Below are 21,335 nucleotides of genomic sequence, written 5' to 3'. Positions count from 1 at the left end.
GCTTTGCCCTTTCCAAAGCTGTGATTCCTCTGGATCTCTTCCAAACTCAAAACTGTTTTGCAGAGAAGGATGACTGTGAAGCCCTAAATTTAGCAAATGATCAAGCCAGCTCAAGATGTAAGCCCAGATCTTTTCAACAGGTTTCCTTTGAAAGCCTAGACATCATTCAGGCTTTTCCAAGGGAGAGACAGAGCTTAATTACAATTTTACACTTCATGCTATTTCAAGAAGAAACTCTACGACACATTTCTCAATGAAAATGAAGATATCTAGCATATCTTAGTGGAACCCAACTCAAACTAGAACACACATGGGGCTCCATGGTGCAGGTTTGTGCTCCAAGGGTGGGTTTGACATCTTATAACCATTGTAGAACATGCCTAAGTTCTTCATATGCCCATTTATCAGTTAAGAACTACCCTCCCCCCCAAGAAGATGGGGTCTTGCTTTGTGAAACTCCACTGATTGTAGTTCTGAGAGCATATAGCTTTAAGAAGGCATTCCCAGGAATACCCCAGGAACTCTGTCCGCCCCCTCAGAATAGCAGGCAATTGAGTTGGTGATGGTGACTCAGGCAGACTTTTTAATCCTGATCTAAAGGAACCACCACAACCCTGGAGAGAGAAATAAAAAGGGAATCCAGTGGAAAAGGCCTCCACCACCAGATGACTCATGCTCCATCGTGTGACTTGCCAGGCACATTACTCTGTTGCTAAGACATGGAGGATAGGTTCATTAGTCACTTTAATGAATTTTGCAAAGAAAGGATTCTCCCTATAAATAATCATGAGCTGTCTCTCTAGTGTTTGTGTGAGAGCTCGTGACTCACCTTTCCACCATGCCGGGCAGCACCAGTCGTGTCATCTGCAAAAGAGAAAACAAAACATTCGTGATGGCTGAGAATGCAAGCAACAGATAAAGAGTGGAGAGAAGCCACCCACTCAAAACAGAAGGGAATCACGAAACCACTCACCACTCTACAGACAGCAGTTTATTTTATATACTCTATATAATTTGGCTGTGTCAAGAGTGCATAAAAAGGAATCAGATGAAATCGCTGGAGATAACACTGGGGATACATTCAGTACACTTGGCTAAAATTGGCCTTGCCTTAAACGTAATACTGGCACAGAGATCTTCAAATAATTAAGGACTTACAGTGAGATCTCCCAAAATGTCCTCCTGGAAAAGGACATACTTTATCAAAACAAATATCTGCAAACCAAGATTACTTAAGATTTCTAATCTTAAACACTCCAATGATCTTTTCCTATCAAAAGAGACTTTAGAAGAATGTCATAAAGTGACAGCTTGGCAAATGTTAAGTGTATCTTCCTCTTGTTGGCCTAGCTAGCTGTGAGTAAAACACACCCTTGAAGAAAGTTAAGGTTATCATGATCTCTCGTAACCAATGACAAAAAAGTGACACCTGCATTCTCAAAGGGCCTCATAATAATTGCTGAGGACATACACTGAATATGAGAGAGAGGCTACTTCTAAACTCTGTGTAAGATATTATTAAGTAAGAAAAGGTAAGACATCCACCAGCTTAGTCAAGGCCACATCATAGTTAAGTACTGAGGTCAGAACATGAATTCCTGATTTGCAGGTACCGTTAATCTTCTAAGAAGCAATGCTGCTTTGTCATAGAAAAGTTGGCATGTATGCCAAACACCGGAATTTTAAGCGTTTTTGTCTTGAATAGTAGTAGTATGTCTTAATGAAAACAGTACTCTGATGAGAAAATAATTTTTTTTTCCTAGAATATTTTGAAGAAAGAAAATGTATTCAGCTTTACCAAGGTAAAATCTGCTATGCAAGTGCTCCCAACCCAGATGTTAAGCTGGGAGCTGCTGCATACACTTTTCCAGGAAAAACAAGTTCAAACTGATACTGCATCATGGAAGACAAACTGACACACTGCCAACTTCGAAACAAAGAAGTGTCTTCAAAGCCTAGGGGAATCATGTCAACAGAAATTTCTGGATTTGACTGAATCTAAGGGCCCAGATTAAAAAAAAAAAAAAAAAAAAGAAGAAGCCATGAGAAAGCATTTGGCCTAAAGCATCCCATGTCTCCCTCCTTCTTATGTACAAGTCTACGTTTTTCATGTTAATAAGCTCATCTTCACAGAATGAGGGGCATGTGCTCTATGACTATATTCTACAGCGTGAGATGTGATCAGAAGTAACACCTGCAACTTCTTGATCATGGCCTTAAAGGAGAGAAAAACACACATCCTCTTCTTTACACATTCCTCCTCCTGATGGCTGGAATGTAGCCGTGGTACAAGGAGCTAAAACAACCCACTTAACCCCCAAGATAAGAGCCGTGTGATAATGGTGGCTGAGCAACGAGATGCAGAGGCAGGATCCCTAATGACTGGGGAACTACCCTGCCAAACCCTGATTACCTACCCAGCTTTTTATCTGAGAGAAAGATACATTTCAATTTTGTTTAAGCCACCGGTAGGTCTCTGTTAGAGCAGCCAAACCACTGCTCTAATAAAAATTGACCGTTTGTGTTGACGAAAACCAAGTAATGTTAGGTTTTTAAGACTTAAAGATGAAATAATCCTCAGAGCAAACCCAACCAGAGATTATGCTGACAACCCAAATGGCCTCACTATTTTATAATTTTTACAACATGATTCTGTTTCTTCTCTTCTTCAGGTTTGCTGACCTGATTCAAGATATGCCCTCAGAGCCTCGAACCAAACTGGATGGAGCCAAGGCAGAGAAAAAGCTGATTTCAGAGTTGATCCTTTCAAATTAAATAACTCTTCGAACTTCTTACATGCTTCCCAAGATGTGCCTTCTTATGGGAGCACACAGTAATTGCTCAACATATAGCTACTGAATGTTCCGACAAGTGTGGTACACAGCAGGCCCCGTTCAAATCCCAGCCCTTCCACTTACTAGCGGTGTGACCTGGGGTTACTTCCTTTTCTGCAGAGTGCATATGGATTCAACAAAGGACACTTACACAACATAGGTTTTTATATTTTGAATCTCAAATGAGGTAATGTATATAATGGACCCAGCACAGAGCTTGTCACAGAGCAAGCCTCTGAAGAGAAATCAACATCCCTTACTGCCACCACATACTCTTCTTTCAGGATGCAGCACCACCAAGTATGCAGGCCTCTTGTACATATGTTGTATCCAACACAGTCCAGAGCCAAAAACAATGATAAAGTTTGAGATCATCAAGTTCAACCCACAACACAAGTTTCTGGACAGTTCCATCATTCCATCAGTACTTAAGAATACCTCAGTTGGGATCTTCTTGGGGTAATGGAATTTTTCTAAAATTGGATTCAGTGATAAATGCACAACTTTGTGAATTTATTTACCCTTTAATTATATACTGAAAGTGGATGAATTTTATTGGTTTATAAATTATTCTTCAGTGAAGTTTTTATTTTTTTATTATTATTTTTTATTTATTTTTTTAAAAGATTTTATTTATTCATTCATGACAGAGAGAGAGAGAGAGAGAGACAGACAGACAGACAGGCAGAGGGAGAAGCAGGCTCCGTGCAGGGAGCCTGACGCAGGACTCGATCCCAGGTCTCCAGGATCACACCCCGGGCTGAAGGCGGCGCTAAACCATTGGGCCACTGGGGCTGCCTCTCAGTGAAGTTTTTAAAAAGATTTTATTCATTTATTTGAGAGAGAAAGAGACCACGAGCAGAGGGGAAGGGAGGGGAAGAGGCAGGTTCCTGCGGAGCAGGGAGCTATGGGGCTCAATCCCAGTTCCCCGGGGTCATGACCTGAGATGAAAGCAGATGTTTCACCAACTGAGCCACACAGTTGTCCCTCAATGAAGTTTTTTTTTTTTTTTAATTTTTTTTTAATTTTTATTTCTTTATGATAGTCACAGAGAGAGAGAGAGGCAGAGACATAGGCAGAGGGAGAAGCAGGCTCCATACACCGGGAGCCCGACATGGGATTCGATCCCGGGTCTCCAGGATCACGCCCTGGGCCAAAAGCAGGCGCTAAACCACTGCGCCACCCAGGGATCCCCCTCAATGAAGTTTTAAAAAATATCTTAATAATCATATGATTGAGTTAAAGAACTACAATCACAAAATACAGTGGATATTACTTTATCAAACCCAGGAGAAAAAAGAGCTCTCAGGGCTCTCAAAATGTTCTATGTTTATCAACTTATGGCCTGAGCAACCTGAGGTAATAAAGAGACATTCTCTTGTTTAGTCGAGGCCACGTGATATACTTGAACCTGGGCTGGGTGACAGGAGCTCACTACCTAGCTGGAGAACAGACGTACGTAGAAACAAATCATTGCAAGACATAGTATTAGTGGGACAATAGAGGTAAGAACAGAGAGCACTAAACCTTAGGAGAAAAACTAGTTATGTCTCAGGAATCAGGTCTAGAGCTTCACAGATTGCATTTCAGTTAAGTTCTGAAAGAATAAATAGGAATTCATCAGGCAGAAAAAATATTACAGTTGAAGGAATAGAATACAAAGTCAAGCAGCTGCAAGAAACTACAATGTCCGCCATAGAACTGATGGATTTTAAAGAAACTTCTGTTGAATGGAGTTTATAAAGAAATTCACGTGCATCCTGTGATAGATGTCATGCAACCTGCATATCATACTACATCATGGACAGTTTCCCACGCTCACACAAACTGACGTACTTCAGGTATATCAACAGTTGTGAAGCATTGTATCGTAAGCCTCGGTTAGGTGCATTCCTAGCAACACCTGAAAACATTTTTTATTTAGCACATTTCATCAGGGGACCATAATGCTTAGCTAACGTATGAGGTCCCCAAGCACTCCATGGAGAGAAGCGATCATTTGGTCCTCCAAGTCCTGGGATCACCAGAAACAGAATAAGGAGACTGACAATAGACTGTTCTCGCCCCATGGCAGGGATGTGCGCATGCGTGCCTGCTTGTGTGTATGTGTGCATGCACGTGTACACATGTGCACGCATCTATAAGAGGAAATGAGACTTGTTAACTGAAGACTAGCTAAGTGGAGTTCACTGGGGTAGCGATGACTGGCCCCCCGACACAAAAGGAAAGGATGGGATTTGTAGCCAGTGATCACCCTGAAAAGCTACCAGGGAAGTCTACAAAACCTGTCGATAGATTCTTTTATTCTGACCAGGGAACCCAGAACTATATGGCTATGAACAAGTGGTTGTGCAGAATTGTAAAGTTCAATTTAGATTTTTTCCAAGATATAAATTTACATCCCTAAATATATCCAATAAGAAATATTACTTTAGCTGGGATATTGAAGAAATACAAATGCATGCATGGGGAGCTATTTTTTCCTTACACTGTGTGCATGTCATACATTAAATGTTTCCTTTCTGAATGGCAAAAACAATTATCCACAGAGACAAAATAAAACCCTGTAAGATAGAATCTTACTTACAAAACTACATTAATAGGTAAATATTAAATATTTGTGGGATGGTCTTTGATGTACAGACATGTTCAAAACATATCCTTCCCCTCTCAGTTTTAGTAAGATATAACTGATGTAAACTGTATTAGTTTAAGCTCTACAGAATAATGATTTGATATACGTATATACTGCGAAAGGATTACCACAATAAGTTAACATCAAAATTATGGAATGCTGCATGAATTTCTAGGTCATCCTTGTATATGGGCCATGCTATCTCCATATCATTTCAATTTTAGTAAGTATACTGCTGCTGAAGCAAGCACCAAAATGTATTCTTTATACACGTGAATTAAAACTCAAGAAGTTCAGGGGCTCCTGGGTGGCTCAGTCCAGTTGAGTGTCTAACTCTTGGTTTTGGATCCAGTCATATCTCAGGTTCGTGGGATAGAGCCCCACACCCGACTTCACACTCAGCTCAGAGTCTGCTTGTCCCTCTCCCTCTGCTCCTCCCCCTTCTCGCACGTGCATGTGTGCTCTCTCTTAAATAAGTAAATAAATCTTAAAAAACAAAAATAAAACCCCTCAAGTTTAAGTAACTTAACATAAAGATGAAGGAAGAAGCAGTGTTTTTGACACCTAGGTATTAAAGGACCAGAAATACTTGTTGGATGCCCAATGACCAAATAATCCATCAAGTCCTCTCATGAAAAAGTTAATTCTTTTGCATTGTTCATTAGCTTCTCCTTTTGAATTCTGGCTCTAAACTATTTCTCCTTGCCACAAAATGGGATCTTTTTAGATCTGTCAAATAATAATACCGCAAAGCCTAAGAAAAGTTAACTTGAAATCTGCCATGCTTTTATAAATCTGATTAATAACGCTTTCATCTATACTTAAATTCGCTTTTCTTCTTTTAAAGATTTTATTTATTCATTCATGAGATACACACAGAGAGAGGCAGAGACACAGGCAGAAGGAGAAGCAGGCTCCCTGCAGGGAGCCCGATGTGGGACTCGATCCCAGGACCCCGGGGTCATGCCCTGAACTGAAGGGAGACGCTCAACCACTGAGCCACCCAGGGGTCCCTAAATTCTCTTTTCTTCTAATCAGATTATAAGCCATAATAAATTCGACTTCAAGCCTTCTTTGTTTTCATGTGCATATACAAATAATTCTTAAAATTCTATGCATAAGCAGAGAGGCTTCACCATGTTCAACATCAAAATAAATCTCTTTGACATCAAGTTTTACATAGGATATTTTAACTAAGCTATTAGTAGTCTCATTTTACTTTGCATGCATCGATTGGTATCTTGATATCTGGTTATTTATACCATATACCAAGCGTTTCTGTGAAATCTCACTATCTATCTGAACTCCCATTTCACAGCTCACAAGCTGTTTCTGGAGTTAACTCAATATGCTAATTTTAGGCCATCTGCAGGTGATAATTGCTGTACCAGGAAATTTTTTGTTCCTTTTAAGATACTGCTAAAATAAAGTTACCATAACTTGTAAGTTCAGTGGTTAAGAATATTAGAAAAGTAGCAGTAAACATGATCTCTAGACTTGTTTTCTTCTGTGTTGAAGTCGTTTCCAAAAGTGTAGAGCTGACAATTTAAATTTAATTCTTTCCTAAAAAGTTATAAAAGTTGCTGCAGTAGTACCTCTCCAACAATGAGAGCTTCAAATCTTTGCAGAAAAAAAAAGGATTTAAAGATTTCATATATATATATATATTTTAGTGACAGTTTCATCAATCTTTTCCACAAAAAAAGTCCCAGAAGCCTAAAATCAAAGGGAGAAAGGTCAATATATATCATATTGCATCTAGATATTGTGTTACTTTGTATGCAAGTTGGCCATAGAGTATACAAATATACAAAGATAAATGAAAGTCTTTAGCAATGACAGCTCAATTTAGAAGTCTTTCTGGGGAATACCACATATTCAATCTCAAGAGTGAAATATTTACTGGTATTTATTACCCCAGCTATATATATTCTGGCTAGGAAATAAATAAGAGGCTGATTTAACTCATAAAAAAAATCAAATCAGGATTATTAGATCATTTAGCTGAGATACCAGACTTAAAAATGCATCGGCTGGCTTAAAAAAAAAATCTCTGAAAATGCTATATTAACATGTAACCATCTTAGTATTCTTAAACTTTTCTCACATTTTCGGCAATCACTTGTATGGTTTTTGTAATTAGAAAAGCCCCTACAAATAATGTTATTTCTGAAAGAAATTAACATGAATAATTTTTTTTTTTCTCTTTCACTTCTCTGGTATCAGTAATCAAGAGCTCATGGAAAGGAACTTTATTTTACACTCAAAAGCCCTAAACTTGTAATACAAACAAATTATACAAATTACGCAAATTGTTTTACAAGCAAGTGATTTATTTTAGAAGCAAATTATTTTTGTATCGTGTAACCTCTGGGATTTGGTCAGTTTCTGTAGAGAACAGGACAAAGAAAACACTAGTGTATTATGCTCAAAAAGACAACCAAAAACCCAAACGGGAAGATTAAAATTCAAGACAACTTAGTAAAATAAGAAAACAAATATTGTCACCCACATTGTTATTATATAGAAATAGAATTTAAAGCGTAACAACTTAACCTTAGAATCTCGGCAAAGCCCCAAGATCCAGGCTGTTCATATAAATAATTGGGTCATCACAAATCACCACGTTGTCCACATCTGCCCTGCCTTTTATCCCAGAGAAACCTGCGTGGGGTAAACAGGATCTGAATTCAAGCGACTGAAATACGAACTCATACAAACTAGAAGGAAGTAGATACAAATGCCTTAAACAAGTTTTCAATTGGAATCATTAACAGTAATTTAGAGAATCATAGTCTGATAGTGAAAAGCATTACATAAAGTGACAATGATGTTACACCATGCCTGTTTGGGAGGAATTAAAGGGTGACTCATTGGAAGTCATGCTGGAATGGCACAGCACACATTTCCTTTAGCAACTGTGTAATTTGAGCTCCCTGGCACTGAGAATACAACTTTATTAGAAATTCTTAGAATGTCACCTGTATGGCTAATGGAATATTTAATGCAGAGGGGATTTGGGGGGTAGGCGGTAGTCAAAAGCTTAATTAGGTAAAAAAAAAAGCTTGAGTGTTTTGAGGTCTCCAGGTATTCTTTCATTTTCCTCTTTAATCATGTTTTAAGTCTATGGAAGTTAACAGCCCTCCTTACCATGGCCTGCCCCTTACCACATATTAATTAACCTGAAATTCAACCCCACACCATAAAAAAAAACAAAGTTTTTCCTATCATAATAAATTCTATTTTGATAAATGTTAAAATAATTGAACTAAAGAAAAATAAAAAAACCTTCCAGAACCAAGACGGCTGCACGCCAACGGATAATAATGAATTTAAAGGCATAACCTATAAACTCTAAACAAAAATTAAAAAAACACATAAACCCCCATACACTGCTTTTCCAAGTTTAGCGCATTATGATATGCTACGTTTCCATTACTTAAATTTTCCCCAAATAAGCTGACTTCTCAAAAAGTGACAGATTTTAGGAGGAGAAAATAATTTCTAAAGTTCTCAAAGAGATTTTCACATTTTCCCCCACATAGAAGGCACCTCTCCTATAAACTAGCTTTGCTTTGAGCTGGGAAGAACCTTAGAACCAATCTACAACTACTCACTCGTTTTTCACAGATGAAAGCTATGCAAAGAGTGGTTGTCATGCGGTTTGGCAAACCCATCATTTTGTAGTTATGCCTGAAGCAGCCCTGTTACTGAGGCTCTAAGGGCTAAATGTACCCAATTATTTGGGAATTTTTAGGAGCATAATGGTAGTGACTTTCAAAATGGATTAAAAGACTCTGGAGACTAACTTGGAACGTCTTCATCTAAAAAGCCCCAGGTGGGGGTCAGGGCTGAAGGTCATTCTCTCCCTTCCTACAATTGATTAATTTCCCAATGTTGTTAACATAAATTCTTGGGGCAGGGTGGAGGAAGGCGTTCTTAGCACAATCCCTAAATTAAATCCAATTAGACAGATGAACAGAGATCCTTCTCGTGGATTTCCAAATTAATAGAGGGCTCCCTCTACTGGTACTGCATCACATGCCAAAGGCAAATCCAGGTTAAGAAGGAAGCCAGGGCTTCTGTGCTTTTCCCCCATCCGCAGGTTTCTAACCTACGCTGTGGGCCGAGCGGAGCCTTATGCACTTCTGGCTGAGCACGATGGAGGACTACCTAGCAGTAATAACAGGGAAAAAATAGCTTCTCAAAAGCACGCAAAGCACTCCGAGTGCTTTGATTTTAGATAATCATAGGGATGGAAGAGCCTGATTTGGTTAAAACCGTGCTAATCCTTCAACTCCATCAGGCAGGTATTCCGTGGGAGGAGGACCGGGCACCTGGCGGTACCTGCCCGGGGGGAGCCGACTGCAAGGCCTGACGGCCGGGCGGGTGTCACGAGGGAGCCCGGCAGCCGGCGCAGGCCCAGGCCCAGCGGGGCCAGGGGCCTGGAGGGGCAGGCCTCGCCCCCGACGACCTGCCCCCACCTGCCCCGCGCTCACGTCGGGCGGCAGGTCAGGTCCGCGCGTCCCCTCAGACTTCCCCGGGGAAGCCGGACGCGAGGTGGGAGTGTCCAGATCCCGAGACCACGACCCGAGCCGCCGGGGTCCGCGCGGGGCACACGCACCCGGGCCGGGCTCGCGACCCCCGCCTGGAACCGGGAGGGCACCCGCCTGCGGGTCCCACGCTCCCGCCGCTCACGTCAGTGTAGATGCCGACCGTGGGTGGAAGCTCGGCCTTACACAGTACGTGGGCCCCTTATCCCAAAGACAGAGGGTTTTCCGTTTTCTGACTCATTCATTTACTCGGAAGCATTCGTGCTGGACCTGCCTGGCGGGAGGCCCGGGCTGGGGGCGGCAGAGAACACAGAGAAAGTGGGTCCGGCCCTCGGGCTCCCCGCGCCGCCGAAGCTGGGCGAAGGGGACACCCGCGAGCGTGGAGGCTCCCGCGGCCCCGTGGCCAGAGCTCCGGGCCCCCACTTTGCCTGAATATCTGATGAAGGAAAAACTAAATCGGGATCCCCTGTGGGAGACTCCTCCCCGACCAGTGAACCCAACAGAGCTCGGGGGCCCTCGCCGCAAGGGGAGGCTGCGCTTACCCGCCCCCGCCTGCGCCCGGCTCCGGGTGGTACTGCAGGGGCCCAGGTGGCCTCTCTGCTGTCAGGTCGGCGGCCTGGGACTCTCCTGAGGGGGTCAGGCCCACGCAGGCCCACTACCCGCGGCCACCTTCTTCGGCAGGGCCTCCGCAGCCCCAGGTCAGGGCCACCAGAGGGACCGGCTGTCCCACCCTCAGGCAGGAACTGCAGGGAGTTCAGCTAATACTGTTCCGGTAGGGTCGCCTCAAGATACCCTAAAACTGTCACTAAAGTCCCTCTGAGGCCTGGGACCACGACTCCCCCCCAGCAATCAACGCAGTACCAGTTTCCCTTGCCAACTCTGGGGCTTCTGAGATGGAAAGCCCCCCAGGCTAAAACCACAGCATTTTGGAAGAGTCGGGGTCGCTACCTGGAGGCTTAGTGACCTCCAAACGCCCCCAATTCTGCTCCGAGTGACGCTGCTCTTGAGAAGGAAGACTTACCTCGGATTTTAGTCACAAAGCATCTGAAATCACATTAAAAAAACCCCCCAACACCCTGGCCAGTAGGGCCTCTCTCCCAGAGGAAGGGTGCCCCCCCTGCTATGCGGGTCAGCCTCGGAGCTTCCACACCCCCGCTCTTCCCGCCTGCACTTCCCCACGCGGCAGAGGCCGAGAGCAAGACCGCAAGGCTCTCAGCAAGGCCTCCAGAGAAACTCCCCAGCTGACTTCCACTCGCAGCTGTACCTCCCGTTAAGCAGGTCTCCCACAGCGGCCGGGAGGGCCAAGCTGGGTGCCAGGGTCACGTGGCAGGGCTCCAAGGTCAGAACTATTCTGGTTAACAGTACCCGACTTCCCGGGACCACTCACCAGCCTGCACCGGGGATGACCCACAATTTCTCTGGCCAGGATATCTCGTTTTTATTAGTCCTCTGTTGGCACGTAGAACAGAAGCGACCTTTTAGAGTCCTCTGCACCCGGACCAAACCCTAATCCTGGCCCAAGGGACCAGGTCATTCAGTATTCGCGAAGCGGCCCAGGACCTACAACAAGCTGCGGGGGCTTCCCCAGCAAACAGCTCCAAACTAAGGGCACAAACCCGTGACGGCCAGGGCACGGTGACTTCTCAGCCGGCCGTTCCCTACTACGTGGTTTGGCGAGGACATAAAACTTGGAGCAGCCCGAAGATGAGAAGACGCTGTTCTCTTTCTTGTACAAACCTTTTTCAGTATACGTGTTACGACATTAGGCGGCAGACACCCCTGCCCCAGATCCCCTGATGTCCAGCCACCATAAAATCTTCTAAGATTCTAGAGCCAGACCAATTTTCATCTTCTTTTAAGTTACCCTGGGGCTCCCAACAAAAGTTACATTTCTATGGAAAATGCAGCCCTGGCCCTGGGAACGTAACACAGTCAACTAAAGCACAACAGGGACAATACACCCTAGGGCAAATCACAGCAGCACCAAAGGACATAAACCTGGGAGCCTCACACAGAAAACCTCATCAAGGTGAAGGCCCTTTGTTCAGGACAAAGAAAATAAACACCCACACCACGGAACACACAGGCCATGTCACTCTGCCACCAGACCCGCCTCTTTAAAGGTCCATGGGATCATACCTTCCTTCTGCTCTTAGGCTTCCCAGGGCTCTCCATCCTCCTGCGCCCGGCACCCAAGCTCCCGCACAGTCGCATCCTCAGTCCCCCCCACCCCCCGGCCGCTGGTTGGTCATCCAACGCACGACCCTCGCCTCCCGCTGCTCGAGTCAAACATTCTCCCCCTGAACGAGTACTCGCTAGTCAACTGTGCCACCGAGATGCCAACCCCTCAGATCCTGTTTACGGCACAAAGACCACTTGGCTGTCCTCCAGATGCATCAGGTTCCATGACGAATAAAGCAAGAGTTTTGGACTGTTTTTCCACTAAAAGTGCCCATCACAAAGGCACAGGAAAATTCATGTTTACATGAAGGAGAAATTAAAGGATGATTAGTTAGCGTAATGTACAAGTGGTTTAAATAGCAAACTCCCTTACTGCTTTGTAAATGGGACTTAATTTGCAAAAATCAGGCTTATACACACACGTGTTCAGACTATCTATCCAGTTCATCTGGCGGTGACACTTCCCAGTAATAGGATTCACGGTGGGGTATGACAGGACGTGTTTAATAAGTCAGCATGCCCCGCCCCCCCAACTCATTTCGTGGGAACAAATACATATGCCAACGTGAAAAGAGAAAGTGGAAGAGGAAGATTGAAGAAGTGGGAGAAGCATTTTGTAATCTGTCCAGATCTTAGGACTGGTGCCTCGTTATTACCTCATTGTTGTTTTAAAGAACCTGAGCGGTATGATACCGTGGCGCTGGACTTGAACGGCTCCATCCACAATGCCTCCCAGAACTACTCATCTTCAAGCAGGGACATGAGGAGCTACCACCATCACACCCTGCTCTTGCTCAGATGCGGCGTGGCCATGGAGCACAGCAGGCAGATGGGTTCGCACAGGTCAAGGTCAAGACCCCAGCCTTTTATCATTAGTGTTCTATAGACTGCCAGCCAAAAACACATCTTTTGGGAGTCGGAGGTGGCCAGGGTTTTATATTACAAAGGTACACAAACATTTAAGTACACTGATAAAAGCAGGACGTTGTAGGAGAAAATACTAACGTATCTAGAGTAAAGACTTTGCACGCATCTGACAGGAGTTACAATGATCAGAATTAACACCGCTGTAAAATCGAGTTTAAACACTTAAACATATTTTTCATCATTAACTCATTAAAATATATTAAGAAATACATGTACATAGTTTTAACACTCATTATTTTTAGGCATTTGGCCAGATGTTCCAGAAAAGATAATCAAAACAATAGAACACATCAGTCATTTCAAAAGGCAAAACCACAAATCATAGACCTGAATGTTAATTTTGAACAAAACACTTTGCTTGCTAAAAAATAAACTCACGGTTGCATATATTTACTACAAATCTGAAGTAACATTTAGTGACATTCTTTAGGGGCCTTACGATGATTTGCGTACTCTTCTAAGAGATTTGCACATATGACCTTGTTCAATTCCCAAAATGACTCTATGAGGTAAAGAGATTAACACCCTTAATTTACAGATGAAAAACTGAAGCACAGAGGGCAGGTAATTTGTTCAAGGTCATACAACTAGTAAATTGTAGAGTTATTTAATTATCTCTCGAAACCTCACACAGTTTATTGAAGAATGTTAACATTTATACAGGTGTGCCAAGGGAAATACCTTCCAAACTTACAGACGGCACCCGGGTGGCTCAGCTGGTCAAGAGACTGTCTTAGGCTCAGGTCATGATCGAGTCCTGGGCTCTGTGCTCAGGGGGAGTCTGCTTCTCCCTCTCCTCGGCCCCTCCCCGCTGCTCACGCTCTCTCTCTCTTGCACGCACGCACACAAGCACTCTTTCTCAAATAAATAAAAAAAAAAACCTTAAAGAAAAAAAAGCCTATACAGATCTATTCATATCGACCATGTTTTAAAAGCATCCATTTTGTGTGTGTTGGATCTTGCTCCAAATCTACTCAAAGATCCACTTGTTAGTAGTTTATCTTACTTAAACCGAATCTTATGTAAGAAAAAACGCTGGTTAAAAACAACAGTGGAAAAGACATAGTAATTATTTCTTTTATAAAACTGTCATATTACAATATAAATCGGATGAAGTGCCTTTAAGTAGCGAGCTACCAAATGTTACATGGTATGCATACAGCAACGGTGAAGCTTTCGTTTTGGTAGCTGGTTTATGTGAACCCACATATTGCTAAAATTGTATAAGATCACATAAAAACTGAATTACCGGGCAGCTTGGGTGGCTCAGTGGTTTAGCGCCTGCCTTCGGCCTGGGGAGTGATCCTGGAGACCGGGATCAAGTCCCACGTCAGGCTCCCTGCATGGAGCCTGCTTCTCCCTCTGCCTCTCTCTCTCTAATAAATAAATAAAATCTTAAAAAAAAACAAAACAAACCGGAATTACCTAAGCACTTGAAAAGCAACATATATATTATATTACCCAAGGAAATGGGCATAGCCATACATGAAAAGTTGGACAAGGCATGAGATTTTAGGGTCCTTGCACTTGAAATCAAAGCAGGTAACAGATACGATTTCTCAGGACATGAAGACATAAAGAGAATTTTTCTTTGAACATTCCCAATAGTGAAAAAGATCAAGTCTGTGCCATAAAGTGAAAATTAGTAATTAAGTTCTCATTTGTATTTATATTTATCTGGTTAATTCTGATAGTTTTGAAGTATTTTTTTATTTCCTTAAATCGAGTATGTAAGAAAATGGATTTGGCTTTTGTCAGTACAATGGCTCCCCCTCTTTCTTTTTTTTTTTTTTTTGTTTTAAGATTTTATTTATTTATTCATGAGAGATACAAAGACAGGGGCAGAGACACAGGCAGAGGGAGAAGCAGGTTCCTTACCAGGAGGCCGATGTGGGACTCAATCCTGAGACCCTGGGGTCACGCCCTGAGCTGAAGGTAGCCACTCAACCACTGGGCCACCCAGGGGCCCCATAATAGCTCCTCCTTATCTTCCCAAGGTTTCAAGTTACCCACAGTCAACCCAGGTCAACTGCGGTCTGGAAGCAGATGATCCTCCTCTGACCTACACCGTCAGAAGGTCAGTAGCAGCCTAACACCAGGTCACAGCGCCTACGTCCTTCCTCTCACTTCATCTCATCGCATAGGCATTTTACCATCTCACATCATCACAAGAACGGTGCGTACAGTACCATCAGATATTTTGAGAGAGAGACCACATTCATATAAATTTTATTACAGTATATTGTTATAGTCATTCCATTTTACTATTATTGTTAATCTCTTACTGAGTCTTATTTATAAATTAAAGTGTATCATGGGTATGTCCATACTGGAAAGTATGTATGTATAGGGTCTGGGAGTAGCTGCGGTCTCAGGCATCCATTGGAAGTCTCAGAACATATGCCCTGGGGACAAGGGGGACTGCTGTATGTTCAAATGTGAAGCATTGCCTATGGAGCTTCTGCCTCAGGCACTACTCTCTGCTAGGCGAGGATGTATAATCAAGGTACAGTACCTTACTTTTAGTGACTGCTAACACACAAAGTGTGCTCAGAGGCTCATATTTGCTACCTATTCTTCCTGTTAGCACATGATTAGCTGTGGTGTCTTTGGGTAGCACATACAAATAGCATGCCCACCAACTAGAAACCATGTGTGCCTAATAACAGTCACTCTTGCATTACAGCCCCACACTACCCCAACATTTAACTCATCCATTTACATGGTCACAGGGGATACAAAATGGAAATAATTTATCAGTGAAGAACTGTGTGTAGATGAAAACTCTATAACAATCAATCCTTGGTCTAAGCTAGTTTGTGAGGTCCCAGGGCCTACTACACTGTTTGCATATGTTTGGTGTATAAAATACATTTTATGTATTTATTCATGAGACACAGAGAGAGAGGCAGAGACACAGGGAGAGGGAGAAACAGGCTCCCCGTAGGGAGCCCGATGTGGGGACTTGATCCCAGGATCCCAGAGTCACGCCGAGCCGAAGGCAGACGCTCAACCACTAAGCCTCCCAGGTATCTCTGTCCGGTTGTTAAAAAGCAAAATTATACATTTTTTGGATCTTCAGCTCTTTCTACTTCCTGAAGACATAAGGAAACAGACGGCCTTCATCTGGAATACATACTTACGTGGAAAACAGGAGTTTGAAGAGAACAAAGTGATCATGTGATTTTTAAATAGAACGAACCAAAAAAGGATGACATATTTATAAAGAAGCTGCTTACCTTACAAACAGAAAGAACATTAATATTAATCAGTTTCTTGATGGTCTGCAAAAGAAAATATTGATAATTTTATATACATGTGATCATGGAAGGAACCATATTAGATATTTATGTAAGTGATCTAGCAAACCACAGAGTATTTCCCCACATAGAGACAAATACTGGAAAATGATAGGAGTCAGGGTAGAGAGGCAGATTTTATTTTACTCTCAGTGTTATAGTACTTTTCTACCAAAAGCAGCAATTCATGCTAATATGCAAAGTTTAAGGTAGATGTATTAAGGAAATTCTGGAAGCAAAAGACACTAAATCTAAAATAAATATGCTATTTTCTTTCTGCTAATATCAAAAGGAGAAATTATTGAATCTGAGATCCTCAACAATTTTTTAAAATTCACATATTTCTTCAATGACATGCTTTTCTAATTTTCATTAAAGAATGATGCATGCTGCAAGAATACACCTTTCATTTTGGTAGGTTTACCTGAATCAACCATATTGCTTTAATATTAACATATTTATGATTTCTAAATTGATGTTTAGAATCCTGATACTTAAAACAGAGCTATTTTGATATAATAAAAATAGAAATAAAAATAATACAATGAGTTCTTATTGAACCTGGCACTATACTAATGAGGTTACATTTTCTCATTCAATCCTTCTAACATCCCTATGAAGTTGCCTATTTTATGGAGGTGGGAATGGACACTAAGTGTGGTTGGGATCATCTCCAGTAACTCAGGGATGAGTCAGATGAGCCCAAGAGCCAGAGTGTGAACCTCGGGCAGGCGGACTCCAGTGTTCACACTGTGAACCAGTATACCATACTGCCTCGCCAATATTCACATGCATTCTTTTTGTTACCATACTATGCAAAGAAAGACTTACATTGTCCAAGTCAGGAACATCCAAAAAGTATTCGGGATACTCATATGACATTCCCACGTTGTTCACTGAAATAAGACAAGATCGTTAGCTGGCTGACGTATACTCTATTACACAGATTTCTTGAAATAATGACATTAATAATATCAAGACTAAAATGACACATACAATAACTAAATACTGTTGACGGCTGGTGTGATTTTTCCCACACTCTTGCATCCAAAAATCTATCAGTGTAAGTATATAGTTCAACCATCTTCTCCGTCATTAAACCCTTCCTGTACCTACCATCCAACCCTTGACGAAGGGACTTTTTATTCGCTTCCATTTCCCTGGTCCCCTGGAGTGGGTGTACTCTGCCTCTGCAATAGCTACTTGTACATATCGTCTATCTCCTCTCTAGACTTACATTTTCATAATGTGGGAGAAAGCAAAGAGCACTGACTGCAGTGTGGGGGACTGGAAACCAGAGCTCTACTAGAAGGGGAAAGCATGTGACTTGGGATAAGTCACATATGAGATGCATCTTGGTTTCTTCATCTCTAATGTGAGGGTTTGTTTAATCATTCAACAAATATGTGCCATACACCTGTGTTTGTTTGCCATTCACATGCACTAGGAACTAGAAACACCATGAAGGAAAAGGCGGTTTCTGGCATCACGGAACGTATTGTATTGCAGCAAGAGAAAGGCACTGAACAAAAAGAAACAATTATTTCATTATAAAGGACAGTGCCATGGGAGCCTATTCCTGTGGTCTGACCTTGTCCAGGAAGTGAGAGAAGGCTTCCTTGTGGAGGCCAAGAGAGTGGGCCAGGCTACATGTCTCCAGTGAACCATCCATCCTGACCACATCATGAGCCCTCAAGGATCACGTTCTGGTCCTCCTGTACCTTCTCTCCTCAGTCACCTCACCTAAGGTCGGAACTACAACACAATTGAGAAGCCAAGAAAAAAATTTATATACAACTAGATATAGGATTAACACTCAGATATGATTTTCCCTAGCTTTGGAAAGACAAACCCCAAATAAGGAACATTTGCAGGAATCAAAAAAATACATAAAATATCTTGGAATTTATTTTAACTAGTGTTGAACTGGATAATCTTCTCTATCTACATTTACTCACTATAACAATCCTATTAGGTAGTTCCTATTATAATCTCCCTTCTACATAGTAGGAAACCAAAGTTCACAGCAGTTAAATAACTTGCCAGAGGTCACAGAGCAAAGTAAGGCTGGGACTCTGACTCTGGACATGTGACTTCGGAGGCTCGGCTCTTTGCCACCACCATTAAAGCCACCATATGCCTTCATCCAGTATTCAGTTTGGGGGGTAAAATCAGTAATAACTGAATAATAAACAGAAATCCGGTAGCAATTTTTAGTAAAACTAAAGAATTAGAAAAGAAAGGTTTCAGTAGCAAAAAAAGATGATGAAATGATCAGACTGCTAAAACTTAGAAGGAATTGTGCCAAATAAACTTGACAGTAGTAACAGTTACTTTTTCAATAGACTATCAAAATTAGTAGTTTGAAATAAATCAATAAGGGTTATATTTAGCAGTAAGCCAGTCACTTGAGGCCGTGAGTCTCAAGATGTTACTCGCACAATTTGGTCATGACGGATTGAACAACATCACTGAAACTTATCTGAAAATTTGAAAACAAAGGACAGTGGCAAAGCAAACTGTACTTAATTATGATTCATGCCCCTTTGAACAGGGACTATATCTAAACCTAATTGATAACTGCAGGCCCAAACCCATTTTTAATTTATTCAACAGGTTCTCTGCCCAAGAGAGGCTCAAGGAATGGAGTCTATAAAAGACCTTTCAACAATTGAGACTAAACTAGTTAAACGTGAGGCAGTATGTTCCCTTGCCTTTGCCTCACCCACCAACAGAATTATGAAGGACTAACTCACAGCCTGACCAAGAGAAAGAACAACTAACGCATCTGCTAAAATGCTACAAATAAACAAAATCTTTGTTACAAAGCCACTTTAAAATAACAGAATCCTCAAAGAAAGGTTTTGCCAAATTGTAATGTTCTTCCGGATCGAAGAAAATTTCCAACACATATAGCCAACCCCATCTGCATTCCCTCTCCTGGGTCTAGAAAATTTTCTGCCTTCAGATTTCTTTCTAGCCAATGGAAATATTAGTGCTCTATTTCAAAATGCCAAAGAAAACTGAAGAGTATAATTATAAATCTTTTAAAATCTGGATTTGGGCTGGGGGTTTTTTGTTTGTTTTTTAAATCTGGGAACTCTAGAGACAACACACTTGACTTTGTAATCTTAACATGTACTCCAAGTACAAAGTTGGGCTAAGGAAGCCCACAAAAAACTAAGCAAAGCAGGGAAATGCCACTCTGATGAAGATGGCACTAACAGTAGACAATCTTCAGATCTGTTTCTTTCTTTTTTAAAAAATTTTATTTATTTATTCATGACAGACACGGAGAGAAACAGAGACACAGGCAGAGGGAGAAGCAGGCTCCCCGAGGGGAGCTCGATTCGGGACTCGATCTGGGGACCCCGGGGTCACACCCCAGGCCAAAGGCAGAAGCTTAACCACTGAGCCACCAGGAGCCCCTTCAGATCCGTTTCTAACCAAGCAAAGGAGAGCTGTCAAAACTACCTACTTGCGGGGGCAGCCCCGGTGGCTCGGCGGCTTAGCACCACCTTCAGCCCAGGGCCTGATCCTGGAGACCCGGGATCGAGTCCCACATTGGGCTCTCTGCATGGGGCCTGCTTCTTCCTCTGCCTGTGTCTCTGCGTGTCTCTCGCCTCTCTCTCTGTCTTTCATGAATAAATAAATAAAACCCTTTAAAAAATTAAAAAAAAAAACTACCTACTTGCGCAGTGAAATGAGGACATCTATTTAACATAGTTCTAAAGGAAAACAGGTTCAACACTGAGAACTTCAGCTCAAAGAAATGAAGAGAATCACATAGAAGGGCCATGTTGTTATAACAAAACAACACACAGAATTTTAAAAAAATGTTAAAGCTAGAATAGATCTTTCAAAGCATGAAGCCCAGTTTGAAGAGGGAGAGGTACATGCCAAGGTCACACTGGCAGTTTGTCAATGCTCGGGCTTAGGACTCTTAAATCCCTTCCTGTTTTGTCAGCTGCACATTTTGTTTGCGAGACAGACACCACCCAGAATCTCTCCACGCTTGGTCATCACTTCAGAGTGCAGAGAAAAACAACTGTTGCTCCTAAACAGCTATTTCCATAGATTGTACACTAGTGCAGATCTTGGAAAAAGGCAATCCCATTGCAATTTTATTTTGAGACATGAGGTGGCAGCAATAACCAAACGGCAGACAGAAAGCTTTCAGGGAATTGGAAAAGGAAGAAAACAGGCGTTGGGTAGGAGTGAAGGAAGGAAATATTTCCATTATAATGTAATCTCATTAAGAATGGGTGCGTGCAATGCCATCTTTATATATTACAGAATTCATTATGGAATTTACCAAACCAAATAATGTCGCAAGTTGTTCCAACATTATTCAGATCATTGGAAATCCCTTCTAAACGGTAGCCATTTAAATTGGCATTAAGTATCTGTCGTCTAGTAGTTGAGAGCTATTTCTTTTTCTTTTTTTAATTCTTCAAGTAAGACACCAGAGACAGATTTAAAATTTTTTATTCAGTGACCCACAAAAACCTTTCATTCATGTGAAAGACACCGAGTCTTTCTGAAAACAAAGGATGTCCGTGTAATCTCAGAATTCCAACCAGGACTCCAACAATCATCAGAGGATCACGAACAGATATAAAATCTTCCCATCAGTTTCTCATTGGAGTTCTAAGATAAGAGGAGTTCAACAGAAGAGATGAAGCAAACAGAGAGCAGAGGTCACGAGAGACCAAGAACAAGGACAAGTTAAGTGGAAAGAGAAGGGGAGATGGAGGCCAAAGGAGCAATCCTACTAGAGGGGACCCTCGCTGGGAAGAACTGTCAGAGTACTATGCTCAGCTGTGCCCTCCACGCCCGCCGGGCCGGACTTTCTCGAAAACACCAATACCGATGATGTACGGTATTCTAAAGCCTCAAAATCCAG

At 42.2% G+C, this 21,335-nt stretch overlaps 1 protein-coding gene and 1 non-coding gene across 3 annotated transcripts in view; both read right to left on the bottom strand.

Moving 5' to 3' along the window:
- Positions 1–21,335, bottom strand: part of HSD17B12 (hydroxysteroid 17-beta dehydrogenase 12) — a 154,257-nt gene that overhangs the window by 20,488 nt on the left and 112,434 nt on the right. For both annotated transcript variants that reach the window (XM_072791186.1, XM_072791187.1), the window contains 3 exons: positions 17,261–17,325; positions 16,370–16,414; positions 830–864 (listed from right to left, as the gene is read on the bottom strand). In XM_072791186.1, the coding sequence (XP_072647287.1) occupies positions 830–864; positions 16,370–16,414; positions 17,261–17,325 (145 nt within the window). The remainder of the gene's footprint in view (positions 1–829; positions 865–16,369; positions 16,415–17,260; positions 17,326–21,335) is intronic.
- Positions 5,615–5,720, bottom strand: LOC140613692 (U6 spliceosomal RNA). The gene has a single exon (XR_012014581.1). It is a non-coding gene; the product is annotated as a U6 spliceosomal RNA (small nuclear RNA).

This window comes from Canis lupus, chromosome 21 (assembly GCF_048164855.1).
Source record: "Canis lupus baileyi chromosome 21, mCanLup2.hap1, whole genome shotgun sequence".
NCBI classification, from domain to species: domain Eukaryota; kingdom Metazoa; phylum Chordata; class Mammalia; order Carnivora; family Canidae; genus Canis; species Canis lupus.
This window is presented reverse-complemented; position numbering and strand designations above follow the sequence as displayed.